Source organism: Zeus faber (assembly GCF_960531495.2).
Source record: "Zeus faber genome assembly, chromosome: 9".
Lineage (NCBI taxonomy): Eukaryota > Metazoa > Chordata > Actinopteri > Zeiformes > Zeidae > Zeus > Zeus faber.
Window position 1 is genome coordinate 6,884,048 of NC_137197.1, and position 19,953 is coordinate 6,904,000.

The 19,953-nt window shown below is 40.8% G+C and overlaps 2 protein-coding genes across 2 annotated transcripts; one reads left to right on the forward strand and one right to left on the reverse strand.

Annotated features, from left to right (window-relative positions):
* Window positions 1–555: 555 nt before the first annotated feature.
* Window positions 556–4,332, reverse strand: LOC307235305 (transmembrane protein 120A-A-like; the record flags this gene model as incomplete). Its single annotated transcript, XM_080007340.1, has 12 exons — window positions 556–672; window positions 929–997; window positions 1,356–1,420; window positions 1,733–1,825; window positions 1,958–2,019; window positions 2,122–2,187; window positions 2,630–2,719; window positions 2,914–3,009; window positions 3,320–3,379; window positions 3,493–3,612; window positions 3,940–4,058; window positions 4,264–4,332. 12 exons carry the CDS (start codon window positions 4,330–4,332, stop codon window positions 556–558), a joined length of 1,026 nt encoding a protein of 341 aa, XP_079863466.1.
* A 5,055-nt stretch (window positions 4,333–9,387) lies between these two features.
* Window positions 9,388–19,836, forward strand: gdpd1 (glycerophosphodiester phosphodiesterase domain containing 1). Its single transcript, XM_080006351.1, has 11 exons — window positions 9,388–9,467; window positions 10,102–10,255; window positions 10,471–10,513; window positions 10,895–11,030; window positions 11,327–11,372; window positions 13,057–13,178; window positions 13,693–13,782; window positions 14,097–14,230; window positions 16,774–16,833; window positions 17,347–17,398; window positions 18,365–19,836. The coding sequence occupies exons 2-11, from the start codon at window positions 10,120–10,122 to the stop codon at window positions 18,497–18,499; spliced, it is 954 nt and encodes a 317-aa protein (XP_079862477.1). The 5' UTR covers window positions 9,388–9,467; window positions 10,102–10,119; the 3' UTR covers window positions 18,500–19,836.
* The last annotated feature ends 117 nt before the right edge of the window (window positions 19,837–19,953 follow it).

Below are 19,953 nucleotides of genomic sequence, written 5' to 3' on the forward strand. Positions count from 1 at the left end.
AATCCAACTAACAGAACACGCTTTCTGAGTATCCCATAGAAAAGCCAACGGCTATTTACAATGAAGTATTTCATAAAAAAAAAAAAATACAATAAAAGAACAATACTATTATGAACATGCCAATTCGGCGCAGATGGAGCTGGGGACACGGGGCTATTCATCTCATTCTCTACCTCTGCTTTGACAGCTTTTGACGCAAAGACCATTATATTATGAATTGGAGATGTAAGTGACTCTACTCTGGTTCCAGTGTCGCTCATCTCAATGTCTGTCTCAAAGTTTTGCCCATTTTCTTGTTTGTACGGTACATGCAGTTCAAATACTGTAAATGCCGCAAATAATGCTTTGTATGTATTTTGTCATGAAAAATGGTTTCCATAATCGCTATGCAACAATATTTGCAAAGCAGGCAGGCTGTTTAAAAGAGTGGATCCGGATTCTGCTGTTTGGAGATGCCATATGCTTTTATTGTCATTTGCAAAGATACTTTTTGATCAATATATTTTTGGCCTTCTGGAGCAGATTGACATTGTTATTAGCAATGTCTTCACTGCATCAGCTCTGCTTGGGCTTGGCCTGATTCCTGCTCTTGAGCTTCTGTCTCACGACTGCAATGGTGGTGACGAAATTTCCCATGAAGAGAATAAGGAAGCAGAGCCCACACACCAAGACCTAGAACAAATGGATGAAAACATGAAATTGCATTATTTCCCATCATCTCTCATCGTCATCCGTGACGTGGCCATGACTTGGCTTGTTCACGATGGCTGTTGCATGATGTGAAAATCATCTCCAGGTTTCGGGAGACAGCAAAAAATTCTCCAGAAGAGCTGACGCTTGTTGCTGGAATTTCTTCTTTTTTTTTTTACTCCTGCTGAATGAATGGGGAAACCCAGGAGTCACAAGAGGCAGAATTGGTCACACTGACCTGCCACTCTTTACAGTCTGGGAGCTGAGCCATCCTGAAGAGAGAGAGACTATTGAAGAGCTGCCAGAACTGGGGCACACACACAAGAAGACGTTTAGGATGCATGAATAGTGTTGACAATTTCACAATGTTGAGATGATCAAACGGCTGTTGAAACCACAATCCAACAACAAAATTGGATTGTAAACATGCCTAACATTTCTTTCATTTGGATTTGCATTTTTCTTTCGGTAAATGGAAAAAAGCTTAGAGGGTATTCTATGTCCTCTGGTCAGAAACAATGATTATGCTTTTTTTTTTAAGGAGCTAAGCAGTAAATGCAGCTCAGCTCAGTCATGATTCAGCATGACTCTTTAGTCAGAGATGAGAAAAAGGAAAAAGATTTATCACAGTAAGCGCAACTGAGGAACACCAATAAAATACTCACATGACCGAAAAACAGGAAGGGCAAAAGAAACGTCAGCCCTCGCCACATCCAGGACTGAAATCCCTCTAAAACAAGATTGAAACGCTCTGAATACATGCTCTTTTATTGTGAGAAACTCACAGAGAGAGAATCGCTATCGCTGAGACCCGTTTAGAGATATTTCTAATGCGGTTCATATCAACGGGTATTGAGAGCAGGGTTCCGATGCATTGAATGCTAAATTCACATTTTGTTCGGAAAAAGGAGGCCAGATAGTGAGATAAAAGATGATGTCATCATGACTGAACATGTATTTTTTCAAACAGTTGAATTGGCTTGTTCTCTATTGACTATATCTGTCTGGGTTCCCTGAGCTTCCAGGGTGTCAGCCGTCTTACCCACAGTCAGGTCCATGTTGTGTCTTTCTCCCAGGGCTCGTAGCCTATACAGACAGCCACTCTGATAGTAGCACTGCAGACACTGGACAAAACCTATGTCCGTGCACATACACAGAAAGACTTTCAAGTGCAGGCGGACTCGACAACCACACAAGGTGACAACGGCGACTTAGCAATTTAGTAATTGAACCACGAGTGTGATGCCGTTGCATTGGCCTTTCTTACTTTGATACAAAGAGTAGGCAAGGAACTGGTTCCTGAAGATCTGGTACAAATTCCCGTCTGGCCTTTTTAACGACAGAAAGAAAGAACACCATACATTGTAACAGAGATTCAAGAACAATTTGGAATTATTTTCCATAATCCATAATGCTTGTTTATGGTCTTACCATGTCAGCATTACTCCAGACAAAAAAGCTGAGACATAGTGATGGGAAACCCACCAACCTTTGATTCTGAAATCAGTATACGCATGCATTAGAGCAGTGGTTTTCAATTAACAGTTACATTTCACCATTATTTCATTTATAATGACTGTTTTGATCCTAGTGTCACAGTTATCTCCCCATCTATGATGTAGGCAGGTATTGAAGTTTGGTCATATCTAAGAATTAAAAAATCCTCTCAGATTGGGATCCCAGAGAGCAAAGTCTCTGGCCTACTGCGTAACAAATTGAGTGTCGTGGATATGAAAACAGGTTGAGGATCGCTGCGTTAGAGGGATGAACATGGGCAGAAAAGATTAGAGGCAATTATTAGGGCCATGAATTGTTATCTGGATCTAAGGAAATTCCAGGAAAGACGCGATCACTGGCGCTTTGACGCAATCATCCAAAGAAACATAACCGATGTCATCAATTCATTGAAGAAGAAGTCAAAGAGAGAATAGGGGTTTACCTGGAACCGTTGCTGATGAGGATGCTCTCCCTGATGGTTAATGTACAATAGTACCACACCAATAGAAAATGGAGGATCGCATCAACAAATCTACCGTTGGACACACACACACAGATACACACACACACACACACACACACACACACACACACACACACACACACACACACAGAGTTTGTGACTTAGATATGCAAAACAGGGTCTCCTTAAAAAACTGCCGTTGACCAAAATTTTAAAAATTTCTTACGTTTTGACAAGTCAAACTTTGCATATATCATGCCTACCTGTAGCTCGTAAAGAAATAGCATATGAAGGAGAAGATGAGCAGTATAACTGTGAGGCACAGCTTGAACTTTTCATATTCGTCTTTGTAGGCAAATCTGACCAGGAAAAAAAACAAAACAACTTAAAGATTAAACAGCTACAGCACTCGAAGAAACACATTGTCTCTTTGAAATGCCCCAGATTGAGCAAATAATAATTTGTTTTTATGTTTCAGGGTTATTTGTAAACCGATAGTGTAGATGCCATTCTGGGAAACATCACCGTCGTGGAACGAAAATTATAAAGGAAATAATCACCGTCATCTGAATAGAAATGAATCCACGTTCAACACGGGTGGTGAACCACGTCGACAGATGAATATACTTCACTATTATGGGGAGCAAATCTTTGTGTATCAGCGCTTACTTTTCGTGTCTGCTGAGAAGAGTCACGTTCACGTTTCCTAGCACCAGATTTAGATAAAGCCTGTCAGTGGAGAGATTAAAAAGAAACTCTGTCACCATCACTGGGAGAACTGTTTCTGAATGACGTCCAAAAACTCTTTATGGTCCCCCTTTTGAATACATTCACATTTTCACCCGTTTCTCTTGGGAAGAAAAGCTTCCATTTCAAAGATCATATTTGCTCTTGTCTTGATTTTTGCCTTTATTGAGTCCATGGTTTTGGCTTCTTCCTCCTCAGTTGGTCCTTTACTGCATCTAATTGACGACACAATGTTAAGTGATCTCATTTAACTGAATCTCAGCTTATACAAATGTTGTTAATTATTCATTAATCTTTTCATACAATTTCTAGTGTGTGTGTGTGTGTGTGTGTGTGTGTGTGTGTGTGTGTGTGTGTGTGTGTGTGTGTGTGTGTGTGTGTGTGTGTGTGTGTGTGTGTGTGTGTGTGTGTGCTTGATGATACACAAGTATAGATAAGATAAGACTTCAGTATTGGATACAACACCCCGGTAAATACAGTATACATGTGTACTGCATATGTCTCCACTCTATGGGAAGGTGTGTGGACTCAAAAACACACACCTCTTCGCCAATTGTGACATTTCCTTGAATCTTTGGCGCTGATTGGAAATCAAAGAAGAGCAACTCTTCTGCATCTTGGAAATCTCATCCAGTTTCAGCAGGTAGTCCTTGTGTGCATTCTGACAATAGTAAGGAAAGGAAAGTAATTCATATTTTACTGCAGCACCTCTCACACACACACACATACACACGCAAATGCATGGGCACACACACTCGCAGACATGCACACAAACAAACAAACCTGTCACACACAGCTATTGCCATGCAAGCATGCTATAATAATTAATGCAATCTGATAATGTCAGCTATGACCCCCATTCCTACCTGGAGGTGGTGGTACTCTTCTTCCACACTTTCCCACTCCTCCAGGAGCTGGGATAAACCTTGAGGCATCGGCACAATCGACGTTTTTTTTCTGAATGTTAGAAGTTCAATTTGAAAGCTTCGCAACGAGGTTCAGCACACGCGGGCCGAACATTACTTTTCAGGCCGTGCGTGACATCTGAGCTTTTACGACGGAGTGTGAACTTTGACTCCCTTCGCGCGACGTTGACGTGGACATTGTTATCGCATTTACCTGGGGCTCACACAAACTGCGTGTCTACAGCTGATTTCTCACACGCCCTTTTATTTTCTTCCAAAAGCAACCAAACATGTACGGAGCCCGGGAGGTGATATGGACGTCCTTTTTTTTTTTTTTTAATTACAACTTTTTTTAAAGTGAGCTTTGTAATAAAGACGCTTTAGGAAAGCACACCACACCATCGACGATATTGAATCCAAGTTTGTGTCAAATTTGTGAAGCGATTAAGCAAAGAAGTGTTCACCTTCTGATCTGCTGGATTATCACCTTCAATTAGTTATTTATGTGTTCATTGGAAGGGGAAAACATACGCAAACCGAAAAGCTGAATTCAAAGTCATTGATTACAAAACAGTAATATTGTAAGTGAATGGGCTGTGGGACTCATTGACCAGTGACGTAATGAGCGTGGACTCACCGGTTGACTTAAGTGATTGAAATGAATACATGTGTGACTAATTGCGAGCACGGGAGAAGCAGACTAAAGACTGGGCAGACGCTGCATTTGGGGGGGAGCATCTTGCTGTTGCGGCTCAACACTCTTTTGGGAGGGAGGGTGTCATTCGCAGTTATTTAAGAGTGCGATGAAGACAGACATAGTAGGGGTTAGGGTAGGAGGACTCATCCTGTGTTAGGGGGTTCTGCTACTGCTGCCTCCTGTAGAAAGCCAGGGCCAGGACTGAAGAAGAGTCTAGTAGCCGTCACCACCAGCAACACCATTGGGTTTGGCTTTATTCACTGGCCGACACTAATAGCAATGCTTTCCTGCTAAATAAGTATAAAACCCGCTTTAATTACACTGGTGGCAGCATTGGGATCCATGAAAAATCTCAGAGCCTGAAAATAATTCATCTCAACCCGCAGAAGCAGGTTCAAGTCAGGCAAATATTTTCATCTCATCTTGTGGTCAGGCTATAACTCCAGGAACAATTTTTATGCCTGAAACTTTTACTGGTATGGGACAAGAATGGTCAGATATGGCAGAACAGTTTGAAATGGCAGCTGATGTTAATAATTGGGATGAACCATTGAGTTTAAAATTCATGGGCTTTCTCTTGTCAGGTCGAGCTTGTGAGGTATATAGTGGTTATCTGCAACAACTAAAGCTAATTATGTGTTGCTTGCTTGGGGCTTGTTGCTTGTTTCGTTCCATAAGGAAACAGAGTAAGATAAAAAAAAAAATCCTACATCTAAACTAAAAACACACTCTTCTGGCATGCCGATCGCGCCTGGGTTGGTATCCTCGGAGCGAGAGTGCCCCATCGCCAGTGCGCCATTGGCGGAGGGGTACCAACAGTATCCTGATGGCTCCACCAAATAAGCGTGCATGCCATAGAGCCAAAGCGCTTGCAGCGACTCAGATTAGAATCCAGCCTGTGACGATCACTCGCTGATGATTTTTCTTTTCTGGGCGCCCTCTTTGAGATGGTGCCCTAGGCGGTCGCCTATAGGAAGCTCCGCCTCTGAAACCACATAATGAGACAGAGAATTTGGCATCAGACTTCGACGACTAGTCACTAAAGCTCATCCCTCAGATCTTAATACCCAAGATTTGTGAGCTAAAGACCATTCTATTGTAAATGTTGATAATGGGTATTTGTGTGTCAGCCTTCGCTGTGCTACACTAGTGGATGCCATTAACCCTGCTGGAAGTTAAATCTCTGCAAACAACCGTACAGGCGGTAGCCAACCCATTTAAATCTGCGGCTATGCCCACACCCACAGTGTCAGCTCCATAATACACTAAGTTAAGCCTGCCTTCCTCCATGTTTCCTCCAGCATACGTGATGCTGAAAGAAGTGGGGGATGCTGGAAGTGTAAGTGTGATACGACGTGAGGGGCATGCACAGAGGGCCAGATCCTCATCCACGCTTCTTCATCCCCTGTGGCCCCTGACAGCTTAAAGGGTGGTTCTGGCTATCTTAACAAGTATGTGGGTTTGACTGTCATGTACCTGTCATGTACTTGAAGACCCCGGAGCCTCACGCTCTGTTATTGCTAAACAACTGTGCCTTTCTGTGAGATTTATGGGGGGATGTGACTTGGTAGATTATGTTGGCAGAGCTACAGCAGCTAATTTCATTCCCTCGCGCTTGAGGTGGTGCCCCCACGCCGTGAGGCCATCATTTGGGGTCAAGTCCAGAACAGGTGGGGTGATTATGTAGAAGAGATGCTGGAACCCTCTACTGCTATCTCCAAACACTGTGCCATTTTGGTAGCTTGAGTGGTTTGTAGAGTTCAGCAGGGCATATTGGCCGCATGAGTCATTAATATAACTAATGATGGTCTAAAACTAAAGAGTGGCATGAAAGTAGGCACACTATTTACTGGCTTTGAAGTGGAGGCTGAGGTGGCAGAGTAATGTGAGGACAGTGAAGAAGGAAAAAGCTTGCAGTCTTAGACCGTTGACACAGTTTACACAGTTTGGAGTGGAGGAGAAGGACTTTATCCCAGAGTAGATAAAAACAGTTGGACAGTGACTGCACAAGAACATCGCTGTGTTTAGTCAGGGCGTGACTGACTGAGGCAGGATTCATTTGACCAGACGTGAAATTGACACAATGCTAAACAATGCTAAACGAATGCTAAACAAGTTAAGATGCACCCTGAAGGGTCCTTCTTCACCTACAGCTAGAGGTGACGGACCATTTAAAGGAAATACTTGCCAGTGGGACAATTTTTCCTCCCTGTAGTTCGTGGCCGGCTCCGATTGTGCTTGTAGAAAAGGGCTCCGGTTCTGTGTCGACTATAGGAAATCAATATGGTCACTAGAAAGGATGCATATCCCCTCCCTAGAATTGACAATGCTCTGGATATCCTTAGTCATGCTTGCTGGTTTTCCACTATTGATTTAGCCAGTGGCTATTGGCAGGTGGAGAGAGATCGCCATAAGACTGCTTTTACCACACGTCAGGGACTATTTGAGTTCTATGTCTCAAGTTTTGGCCTTTGCAATGCACCCAGTACCTTTCACCCTGTAGTGAGTTAAGTACTGGAGGTAAGCTAAGTTAAGGTTCATTTCGGAGGATTTAAATGTATATTTACGCACATTTTAGTATTTCTGGAGCTTATTGTGCGTAATCACCGGGTGTCATGACATTTCACTGTACATACCTGTATGTATGACCATATGTATATGTATGTGACAAATAACCTCTTGAATCTTGGATCTTGATCTTGAATCAAATTGGATGTCTGATTAGAATCCATCCCAAGGAACGACAGACAGGACATCCCCAAAGGTGTATGCAGTACAAGAGGTTTTGCCTTGTAAAGTGTCCAGTGAAGAAGGGCAGATGGATGAGCTATCTCAAGCAGATGGCCAACAATAAGTTGCGGCAGATAATCGACTGTAAAAACCGGCCTGATCATAGTTTAATGTCAGAAGATCCTGACCGTAGAAATACGCCCCTGTTTGGAATCAGCTTCAGGTGCAGCGAGCAGGGCCAGTGAGGATTCCTCCGGCCCATTCTTACACTGCATCTCAGCTACAGGTGGTATTGCCTCAGTCAATGATGCCTAAAGATCAAGAACAACTGCAAAGTGTTTCTACTGGAGGCCATTTTCGGTTGCAAGGGGAGGCTAAAGGTTTTTCCACTCAGGAAGTACACGCTATTGCTAAAAGGTCTGGCTGAGGAATGGGTGTGTCGATTTGGGGCGCCACGCAGTATCCACTCCGACCAAGACCACAACTTTGAGTCAACTCTGTTTGAAGAATCATGGAGACTACTCCATTATTCAAAAATCTCAGACATCCCCTTACCACCCCCGTCAGAGGGGCTGATTGAGCGTTTCAATCGTACCCTTTTTACTATTCTGTCTCTTTTTTGTGGAGGATAATCAGTTGAACTGAGATACACTTTTGCCTTATGTCATGTTGGCCTACGGCAGCAGTGTTCATGCTAGCTCCTCCTTCACCCCCATATCACCCCCTAGCTCCACCTTCACCCCCATATCTTGAATCTTGAAGTCTTGAATCTATACGGTATTGTTTGGACAAGAAATGACCTTGCCTGTCGACATTATGTTAAAAAAGTAAGCAACCAGGAGCCATTTGTCACACAAACAGCAAGACGTAACACACAGGGCTGGGCTGGACCTTGCACTGTGCTGGAGCAGCTGTCGGACGTGGTGTAAGGCTCACTCCCTACTGACTCCAACCGAGGAGGTAGCACTACCACCGTTGCGGCGCCGCTGGCTCTGAATCTGAGATAACCACGCACATTCATTTGCCTTTAAGGATTGGAAATTTGGCATTAGCAAATAAAAGTGCCATGACATCAATGAAACTGCCATTATGAGATAAAAGTGTACTGAAATTAATAAAAATTGTCTTTTGAAAAACGTCATTTTGTTTTTAGTAAAAAACGATGTATTTAACTATATTTACTCATTTATATATTTATAATTTACATTTATTTATATATCTATTGCCTCATTTATTTATTTCGTCGACATATTTATTCATTTAATTAATATAGACTCCAATGGCGTTCCGTAGATTTCAACGTTACCGATGATGCATTCCAATAAAGTCAGGACTCGGAAAAAATCGTCCCTGCGACTTGGAAATTGGAGGTCCAGGGCAGATCGCTCGATAACAGACTTGTGGGGCCAGAAACAAGGGGAACACACACACACACACACACACACGCACACACAATTAAGGGTCAAAAAGGTTCTCTTTTTAATTACTACTCTGCAATATGAATGTTATGTCACCATACGTTTCGTAGCATACGCAAAAATAACTACCGACTCGGAAATACCGATTTACTAGTTTAACGCAATGCAGCACGAGCCAACATGGCGCATGCGCAGAATCCAGTTTGTGTCGCGCCAACTGCTGTGCGTACAAGCGTAGCACGGACCTGTCAGGGAGTCGCGCCGCATTCAGCTCCGTCACAATTTACCTATATATGGATCATCCTCTGCATTGAAACTAGGTAAAAAAATATATATAAATGATCCCACGATTAATAGTATGTTATTTGCACTTTGTACGAACGGCTTAGCTAACCTCACTCACTACCATAGTTAGCTCGCTAGTCAGGACAGAAATCTAATCTCGCCTTCTCCGTATTGTGTCGCGTAAAGTATCTTAAACTGTCGTAAAATCCCAAGCATTAAATATAATTCTTGTTACCGTTACTGGATAATTGTGTGTTATCAGGGTGTCTGCACTGTAGGCCCTTTAAAAAGTCTTAAATTCGGGCATTGCCATCTGACCTAAAGGAAACTTTTATAGTCACAGTTCATAGGGTCATTGTAGTTCCTAACCTCCCCTAACCACCCCTCCCCCAGTTGTACCTCATGCTTACAGAACCCCTGCCCTGCACAAAAACATATACTACTTAAATTATAAGTGGCTTGGTTTATCATGTTAGAATCCTAAAATAATCACTTCTGAGTTTGTTACACTTCATGGGAATATATTGGAGGAATGATCCTGGTTCTGTGAGAAGTTTCCCTTCCATCCTGGATTCTGTTAAACAGTTATTTGGATCTGCTCTTCATTCATTCATTCATTCATTCATTCATTCATTTATTTATCTGTGTGATTGTTTTTTTTTTTTTCAGTGCGCCAAGGAGTAAGAGATGTGTGCTGCGGTGTATGTCCTGTCCACGGTGACAGGCTATGTGCTGTCTTCTGCTCTACTGATGAAGTGTCCATCGCTTCTGCATCGGAAGAAGCGGGAGACGTTCCGCAGCAGACACATTTCCCATCGTGGAGGTGATTCTCTTCAGCTTTACAAATAAAATTGACAATAATTCTGGTACGGATTAATATGTGATGGCTAGAAGAAACATTCACTGTATCTCCTTAATTGTTTCCCGGCGGGAATGCACAAGAAAGTGCATGCTGTTCTACTCCTATCCCCATGGCTTATGAGTTCATAGCTATTTACTCCAATTTGAGATCAAATATTGACAGTCTTATTATTGCAGGGGCAGGTGAAAATCTGGAAAACACCATGGCAGCGTTCAAGCAGTAAGTCAATCACATTTGTACTCTTGTTTTAAAATGACAAGGAAGGTTGTCTTGGATTGAGAAAACTTTGCGTCTGTGTGTGTCTCAGAGGATTTTCATTTTCTCAGTCAGGGGTGAACAATTGATAAATGTAATAAATTAGGAATAATGTATGTGTATCCAACCTTCAATTTAAAACAAATTTAATGTATCTAACTTTTACACTTTTAAATACATTTACCATGTGGAATTTGGTGAACAGAAAATGTAGGTTTTGTTTTTTTTTTTATATTAGAACTAGACAATTAAAGTGTGTGTGTGTGTGTGTGTGTGTGTGTGTGTGTGTGTGTGTGTGTGTGTGTGTGTGTGTGTGTGTGTGTGTGTGTGTGTGTGTTCATACAGTGCTGTGGATCTTGGCACAGACATGCTGGAGTTGGACTGTCACATGACGAAAGATGAACAAGTGGTGGTGTCACATGATGCTCACCTACGGAGGTCCACTGGGATCAACACCTACGTCTCTGACGTGGTCTACGCTGTGAGTCCCTGCTCCCAACTGTCCCCTTATCATAGCTGTGTCTTAAATAGGAAAGACACAGCTCCAAACATTTTATCTTGGCCTTTTTCATACTCTGTTATGAGTAGAATATTTGAATAGTGATTGACATGAGGAGACAATGAAACAATTAACGTTTCACATGTTCTCAATTTCACACTTGGAAACCAGTTGCTCTTCATATTATGGGCACTAAATCGCAAATGCAGACGTTTTAGCTAATTGAAAGAATTCATCTCATAAACCTGTAGGCCTTATTTGCTGTGTTCCCTCTGCAGGAGCTCCCCCCCTACCTTTGTAAGCTGGGTGTTACGTTCCAGAGGGGTGAGCATATTATACATTCTGTGTTTTCAATACAAACCAACGATCGTTTATACACATGCATAACAAAGTAAATTGAATGCCGGCAGATATCCCACCCATTGGAGAAATAGAATGTCAGGTCGATGTCAGTCTGCTTAGGTGGAGAAAGGCACGCAATGCATGGGATGTATCGACTTTACAAGTGTTTACATGATGTGCTGAAGTATATATGGACCTTAATGGCAGTAGAATGGAAAATCTGAGTTTTTCCAAGGGCTTGATGGAGAGCGGGAGAGTTTTCATACCAAAGCAGAAAGATGCAGTCAGGATCAGACAATTTAGACTGATCTGTCTTCCTAATGTAGACAGGAATGTCTTCTTTAGCGTCCTGTGCCATGATGGAAGCCTATAAAAAAGGAGTACGCTGATAGGAGTGCAAAGGCAGTTTCACCAGCGAAACAAGGTCAGTGGATCAATTGGGAAAGTGTGGTGAGCAGAAAGATTAGCTTGGGAGATTTGTGGAGCATGGAGACCAGTCGTATAAGGTCTCTCCTTGGAGTAACCTATGATTTGCAAAGCCTCTATCAATGGGAAGGTGCAAGTCGGGTCAGTTATGTGCAGGTTCAGTGACCGTGTGAGACACGACACCGTGCTGCATTCAGAGAGAATTGTGTATTTAATAGAGTTAACCTCTCAGGTTGAGGAGAGGTTTAGATATTTAGGAGCTGAAGCAAGGGATCATGGGTGGCAGCTGGCAGGCGCACATGGGGATTAGCGTGATAGTAGTCAAATCAACTTATAGAATTCGGCATCCAAGGCTGTTCTCTGAGATCAGCTCTAAAGGATTTGGCTGAAACAGCTGGAGTTGTTCCTTGGGCGCCGCACTGTGGCTGCCCACTGCTCCGAGGTTGTGTGGGATTGGTGAAATGCAGAAGACACATTTTTTTTCGAGTTGTGAGAAATGACAAATTAATCGTAATTAGAACCAAAATCCGCAAATGTTACAGTGGATTACCACAAATGAGATCATGGCATGCGAGTAGTGCAAGTGTTATCTCCTTGATAAACAAGCTTTTTAGTGCTGTCAGTAAAAAAGTGCAGCACGGCACTAAAACATGTCTGACAACTGCCTCGTGAAGAGGAAGAAGTTGATTTTATTTTTTTATATTCAAGGCAATAAAACCAAAATCACCCTGTCGTAAAATCCTTGGAAATGAACCCACCGTGGTTCAGGAGCAGTGTGTCTGTCCTGATCTTATTTCCAACAGATAGATATTCGCCTCATGGTCTAAATTGATGAGTATAATATTTACCTTCTTTATGAAATGCATTTTGCTTGCTTGTATGATTTATTTTTCGTTTTATGCAATTTATTTAATTGCTTTGATTATTTTATTATTCAACTTTGTAAATGCATTTTGCTTGTGTTCTTTGCTTTTATTGTTGCTATTTGATGGCCTTGTTTTACTGTAAAGCACCTTGAGTTGCATGTTGTATAGGTTCTATATAAATAAAGGTTGTTGTTGTTGTTATTATTATTCATATATTCCAGAATGAGGAAAACTATGTGACAAAAATAACTTTTAAAACATATATGCCTGTAATTATTTTGCTTTATTATTAAGGGGACCAAACCCAAAAAGAACCCCTGTACATTCTGTGTGACGGTAATACATTTGTCCTTATCTTCCTCTTGTTTGTACAGAGTGTTTTTGTGAAGCGGGGGAGGATCAATATATCCCTCTTCTCAAGGATGTCTTTGAGGCCTTCCCCAACACCCCCATCAATATCGACATCAAGGTTAACAACGACACACTCATCAAGAAGGTGCGTGTTTATTAACTCTGTTTGTACTGTGTTTTTTTTTTGTTTTTTTTTTCCCCCTTTCTGTCCACACTCCCTCTCCCTCTCTGTTCTGGCTGTTTTCACTTAATTGTGTAAAAATATAACTTTTGAAAGGTGTAGGGATGGTATTAGGCTGATTTAAGGGTTTCTTGCTTTGGTCCAACACAGCGTCCTGACTAGGCAACGTTTTTATTATGTTCTACTATGATTAAAGTATCAGCATTCATTCAGGTTATACTTGGAAAGCATTATTACAGTTACAGTTACAGTACATATTACAGTTATCAAAAGCAAGGACATATTTATTATTTCTTACTATGCGTTAGATTTAGAGTCCTGTTGCCACAATAATTATGAAATAGCCCATTGAAAAAAATTATGAAGTTGATATTGCAGAATGCAGATATTATTGTTTGAGACAGTTGTATCACTGTCCTCTGTCTCTACCGCTTTCCGGACGTTTCTGCCGTGATGACTACATTGTGTATGTTTCCAGGTCTCTGAGCTGGTCGTCAAGTACAACAGAGAGCATCTGACTGTGTGGGGCAACGCCAGCAACCAGATTGTCAAGAAGTGCTACAAAGAGGTAAATTATTGCAAGGTTAATATTCATATTTTGGTAATATTAACTGAGAGATTTTATGAGTTTTGCCTTTTTACATCAAAAGGGGTAATGGAGTATTTTATTCTATTTTTTTTATGTGGTACAGGGGTCATCAACATGGCATTATTTTTTGATTGAGGGGGGAAAAAAGGAAAGGAAACTGACTGCAGACCCTTATTGTGTGTGTGTGTGTGTGTGTGTGTGTGTGTGTGTGTGTGTGTGTGTGTGTGTGTGTGTGTGTGTGTGTGTGTGTGTGTGTGTGTGTGTGTGTGTGTGTGTGTGTGTGTGTGTGTTAGAACCCTCGCATCCCTGTGTTGTTCAGCTTGCCTCGGGTTTTGCAGCTGTTGGGTCTCTTCTACACTGGCCTCCTGCCCTTCATCCCCCTCAAGGAGCAGTTTCTGGAGATCCCCATGCCGTCCATTATCACAAAGTAGGAACACGTGCACACACACAAAACTACGGTATCCTCAAACACAGACACATATGTGGACATTTATACACAACTAAACAACTGTTGTCAGTTGTCTCGTCTTTTGTGTGACACATCAACTACTAATGTATAATTTATTAATCCACAAAGTTGTTTTTTTTCTGGCAGCTGTGACTTTGGAGAAAAAACAATATAAATGTTACCTCCTCCCTCAATTTCTTCCATTTTTGGACTGAAAATTGAGTGCTTAAACGTGGCAAAGATCTCAAAATGTTTTGAAGGACAGCATTATTTAATCTCACTTTATTTGTTAGAATTAATCAAAACTCATTATTTAAATGTATGCGTTCATCCTTCATAATGCTTTTTAAAGTGAGGTAGGAACAAGCATAGTAAACATACAAGCCCTCTACAGCTGACGTAGTATGGCCGTGAGATACAGTGGTAAAACAACACTCCCCCCAAGCTAATCAGGAGATTAAGATACGAGTAAATAACGTTTGATAGCAGTGGGTCAAAGGTCAGGGACTTACAAGTACTCTGCGAAGACCAGTCACACTCAAAACTAAATTATCTGATTAGTGCTCCTTTGGCCTCGGAAATCTTTCCAATACTGCATGTCGTGGCTATTTGTCAAGATAAAAGTTGGTCAGATTAGAATAAATCAAACAGCCACTGCTGCGCCTGTTGGTATCGGTCCCTACGCAGGGCATCCACACTGGTGGGCTTGACGGTTGAATCACTGCACTATGTTAATACCAGAAAGACTATGCCCACATGCAAAACTACTTTCCGCTTACTATGAACTGGAGGAGCTGCTTGTCTTTATTCTGTGTTTTGTCCTGTTCTGCTTTGGTAAAAACCGTGTTCCCTCCTAGCTGATCGTCACCTGTCTCTCTGTAAACCTTTTTGTGCTCTCTAGTGCCACCAGTGTAAAGAGAGTGAATTGCAAACAAAATAATGACCTCAACAAAAATAGATCCTTCGCTGCGATTGTTTCTCTAGGATGTAAAGATCCATCCCAACCCTGGCTTCTACCTACAATTTCTTCCCTTTTTTTTCCAGTGTGTCATTAAGTCATTGAAGGAAACAGGCTTGCAGGTCCTCTGGAGAGTTTTTAGCTGGTAGATCAAGGTCTCAAAGCTTGTTACACACGTTCATTAAGGATTAACCCATTCACTTCTGTTACAGCTCTCTTAGTGTTTGTGTTGTTGGAAATAGCTGCTCAGAACCAATAATCTACCAGCTAATACCTACCTCAATTAATTCCAAATAAAATAATATAAAATATAAATTATAATAAATTATAATAAATTGCACGTAGCCTTCTGTGTGGCTTTCAAGCTCGACGTTATTGGTTGTATGATCTGGAGCATTTATTTTTATTTGAAACGTAATGGCAAGCGGAGGGAAAATTGTAACGGTAACCGAGCTGATATTTAAAGTCAAGTGGGAAAAGTCTGTCATTAAAGGTCCATTGGTTCTTATCTTTCCAGAGAACAATAGTACACGATCCTTACCAGGTCCTTGAGATGCTTGAAATGCGTGTATTTCGTCTGCGCGTATTGCCCCTTTTGTGCTGAAGTGCTTAAAAAGTCCTTGTAAAAAAAAAAAAAGCGTGATCATTGAAAACCTGTGATAGGTTACATATTGTAAGGTACAATATGTAGTTTCTTCTTTCATGTAGTAGCATGGGATCATGGGAGTTGTTGTCTTCACCCGTGCATTTGAGCTTTATGCAGACAGCTTCGGCAGCAGACAGCAAACCGCAATAAATAACCATGCTCCATCAAACAATTGTTAGTAGAGCAATATAAACAATAGTACAATACAGTGGCTAGATAACGTAAGCTACTTGGTCGATTCCCCTCCTCACTTTCTGAGGTATCACCCGGTGTTCCCCGTGTTTCCCCATAACTGATACAGTACCAAGTGGAGGAGGGTAAAGGGGATATGACGCCATTGACAGGCGACCTACTCAAACGGACCGTTGCCTATAATAAAATTACAGATTTCTCTGGGTTTGAAAATTGTTGAAAACATTTGCGATAAAGTAAGTACACAATTCAACAAATATATAACATAGGTCTCGTCAATTTTAGACATTTGAATGCGGAAAAGTTACATATTTTACTTTTAATCCAGTATGGTTGGAAATAGAGACTTAGAATAGTCGATGACAATGGGATTAATAATAGATATATAGAAAAATCTATAACTGATATACTAATATAATTAATACACTGACACTACGATTATGTTTTTGCGTCCTTGAAGTTGAAAAAAACAGTCCTCAGAAAAGTCCTTGAATTTCATGTTGTAATGCCAGAATTAACCCTGGCAGTGCAAAAGTAGAACTGGCCAGGACAGCCCATGTACAATGTTGACCAGGATCCATTACAATGAAGGAAACCCAATGATGCTTTGACAAATGATGCTTTGTAATTTGTCGTGACCTTGTAATCTCTCCACAAATAACAAGTGTGCAATTTCCAAACAAGCGAGTACACAATTCTCTTTATTTTTTTTTATTTTTTTAATAGACTGAGGGATCCTAGCAGGATAAGCAGATCCCAGCGTCTCATCACCTGGCTGGCAGATAGGTAAGTACACAAACAGTCCAAGATAACAGCATGATAGTTCCTTCTTCATCTCAACATTCTCTTACAATAAGCTGCTTGGATCGCATAGAACATAGACGACCGGATGACTTTATAAAGTAAGATAGTATCGCACTTTATTAATCCACGGGGGGAAATTCATGAATATCATATATGTGTGTGTGTGTGTGTGTGTGTGTGTGTGTGTGTGTGTGTGTGTGTGTGTGTGTGTGTGTGTGTGTGTGTGTGTGTGTGTGCGCACGCGGTGCGTGCATATATATATATATGTATATGTGTGTGTGTGTGTGTATAAATTCTACAACTGCAATTCAAACTCTGTGTACTGGACCTGTCGAACTGAACGTGCCATAACAAGTCGTACTCACTCCAGCACAAGGTCCTTGAAATAACATTTCATATGTAAAGGTGTGTTTGTGGTTTTTGCGTATCAGAATTTGAATCTGGGGTTATTTCTTTTGGGTTGTTTATTTTGCGTTGTTTTGTTCCGCTTCGCAGGTTGCTGATGAGGAAAGCTCTGTTTGACCACCTGACTGCGAGGGGAATACAGGCAAGATGATTTTTTTCTATGCCAGCTCACGGCACATAGTATGGTATAGTATAACTAGTGTAACTAACAATAATATTTGAAGACACTTGATGCCAGCGTGTTCTTCATTTTGGTAATGAGACGTTTCTTTGATTAATAGACAGATTAATATTCTAGTGTTGAATCAAGAGTGTTTGAATGGTTTGTGGTTGCTTGAAACCTACAAAATAAAATGATGTCTTCATACAGCTAAAAAGTGCTGAATAATGTCTAAAAGGGTAATTTAAATGCTGATGGCATTGCTGCTTAATTGGAGTGAGCATACACTAGAGTGAGACAAAATGTATACAGTGATAGGAGGTTGGAATTTGTGCTCAAACCTACAACTTTGCAAAAACACTGTTTCTACTTTGACCCATTAATAAATAAAGAAAAATAATTGTTAATAAATATTACATAATAATTGTTGGGTATTCAGCCCGTGTCAAAACCAAATTTTATGGTTTATTGGGGTGGGAATTTTTCAAAGTTAATCAAGGCCAAAGTCTGGATTTTAATTATTTCATCTGAAATGTTGATAACAATTCTCACCAATAAGCAAGTTGAACATCCATCAATCACCATGACAAACTTTACTTTGCATTCCTTTAAGACTTGGACATGACATTGGTGCAGATTGACCTGCATGATTATTGGTGCTGTTTGGATACTGAAACTGCACTTTACGTATGTCAGTAGAGGGCCTAAATGCCTTTTTGCTCAACATGCAGCTAATATTATTCCGAAAATTCCAGCATTGTACACAATGTAGGCCCAAGAAGACACGAGCAGGTGAGCAGTTTGTTTTCCCACATTTTGAGATGACTGTTATCTTATGTGACAGTCGTCTCAACTCTACCGCAAAAAGAACGTGTTGTGTAGGACCCTGTGTATAATTTGGTGTGGAGATGTTTGGGCTCACCGTGTCTGCTCTGCATATGCTTCCAGGTGTACGTTTGGGTGCTAAATGATGAGGAGGACTTCCAGAGGGCATTTGATCTGGGAGCCACGGGGGTTATGACAGATTTTCCCACCAAGCTTAAAGACTTCATAGATAAGAATGGCATTACTAAGCCCCAGTGACCTGCCAAACGTTCCCTCTCTGCTTATCCTTCGATCTGACTGACCTGCCAAAGCACCACCACGTGTTCACTGTACCACGGGCATTCCAGCAGGGGTATTTTCAGACTTTTGCAATTGCTCAAGCTCCAAACTCTGCAGCGGTAGATCCTCGTGGAAACCATAAACACAGAGCGCTTCTTTGCAGTGCCAACAAGACATTTTGACATTTTGAGTCCCGTGAATCACCTGTGAAGAACTACTACTTTGTTTTTTTGTATTTTGTTATTATTTTCCAGTTGTCGTTCCTGTGTCCTTAGTGGCTTATTAAAATGTGCCCTCTGAGGTGTTTATGGGGTGATGATACCGTGCTGCGTGCATAACATGGATGCAGCACGGTACTGCACATTAAGGGGCCCAAATTGGCAGAGCGATATTATTCATTGGAAGATCTCTCTCAATGTCCACATGTAATAATAAAATACCAAGAGGGGCAGCAATAATTGATAGATCTGCAGCCAAGAAAAAGGTTTAACTGTTGTATTTAGAATCTGTGTTGAATCACTCTTATTTTAAAAGTTGATGTGAAGGCCTTATTTTTTTGTGTATCAAGCACTTGGATAGCATTTAGAAAGGTTTACCACAAGTTGAAGTTGAATGCGGTGATGCACTTGTATTGATACCCCCCTGGACATTGAGTATTGGAACAGTTCAGTCTGCTGTTTATGGATTAATGTGCCATTGACCAAGATTTGTTGGACAACCACTTTGTTTTTAAAATAATGTCTTTAATTTCTCTGTCTTACTGGTTTATTGGATTCTTATTTTCTTTTGTTTGATTTATGTAATGACACTTAAGTTATGTGCTGCTGGTAAATTGTATATAATTGTAATTAATCAAATAGATCGGATTTGTTTTTATGCACTTTGGGTTGTGGATCATGAATGTTTGTGAGTGTGTAATAGAAATAGTAATGGATGTATAATATTTTTTTAATATAAAATGTGATATTTAATGAAAGAAATATTGAACGAAATGCCCTCATAGATTATAGTATTGAAAATGCCTTTGTCTGGATGTGGATCACTGAATATTTAAAGCACTAAAATCACTGTAAAACAAATGCTGCCAAATACAGCTTGATAAACTTGATGGACGGGATAATGTATTAATTAAATGTACTGTACAATGGTTGGGTATTTCAAAATATTGTTGTCATTTTTGCTGTCTTTCATGCAGCTTCTGTGGAAGCATATCAATCTGTTGCAATCATCGATATTATCTGAGAGATTGTTTACTCAGAATTATTATTATGATTTATTTTTTTCCCCCCTCATTGTGCTTGACTTTTTCACAGTTGTCAAGGTATTTTGTTTGTAATTTGATGTAAAGTTGTGATTTAGATTTTTGGAACACATCTGTGGGATCCCATTTGAGATATGAGATCGACTTTGTATAGTATGTGTATGTTGATTTG

Bases quoted from the DNA above. Each gene is read 5' to 3' on its own strand.
- gdpd1 (XM_080006351.1), top strand. From the start codon at position 10,120: ATGTGTGCTGCGGTGTATGTCCTGTCCACGGTGACAGGCTATGTGCTG. The intron at 13,783-14,096 runs GTAAATTATTGC...TGTGTGTGTTAG, and splicing joins TCAAGAAGTGCTACAAAGAG to AACCCTCGCATCCCTGTGTT. The intron at 16,834-17,346 runs GTAAGTACACAA...TCCGCTTCGCAG, and splicing joins ATCACCTGGCTGGCAGATAG to GTTGCTGATGAGGAAAGCTC.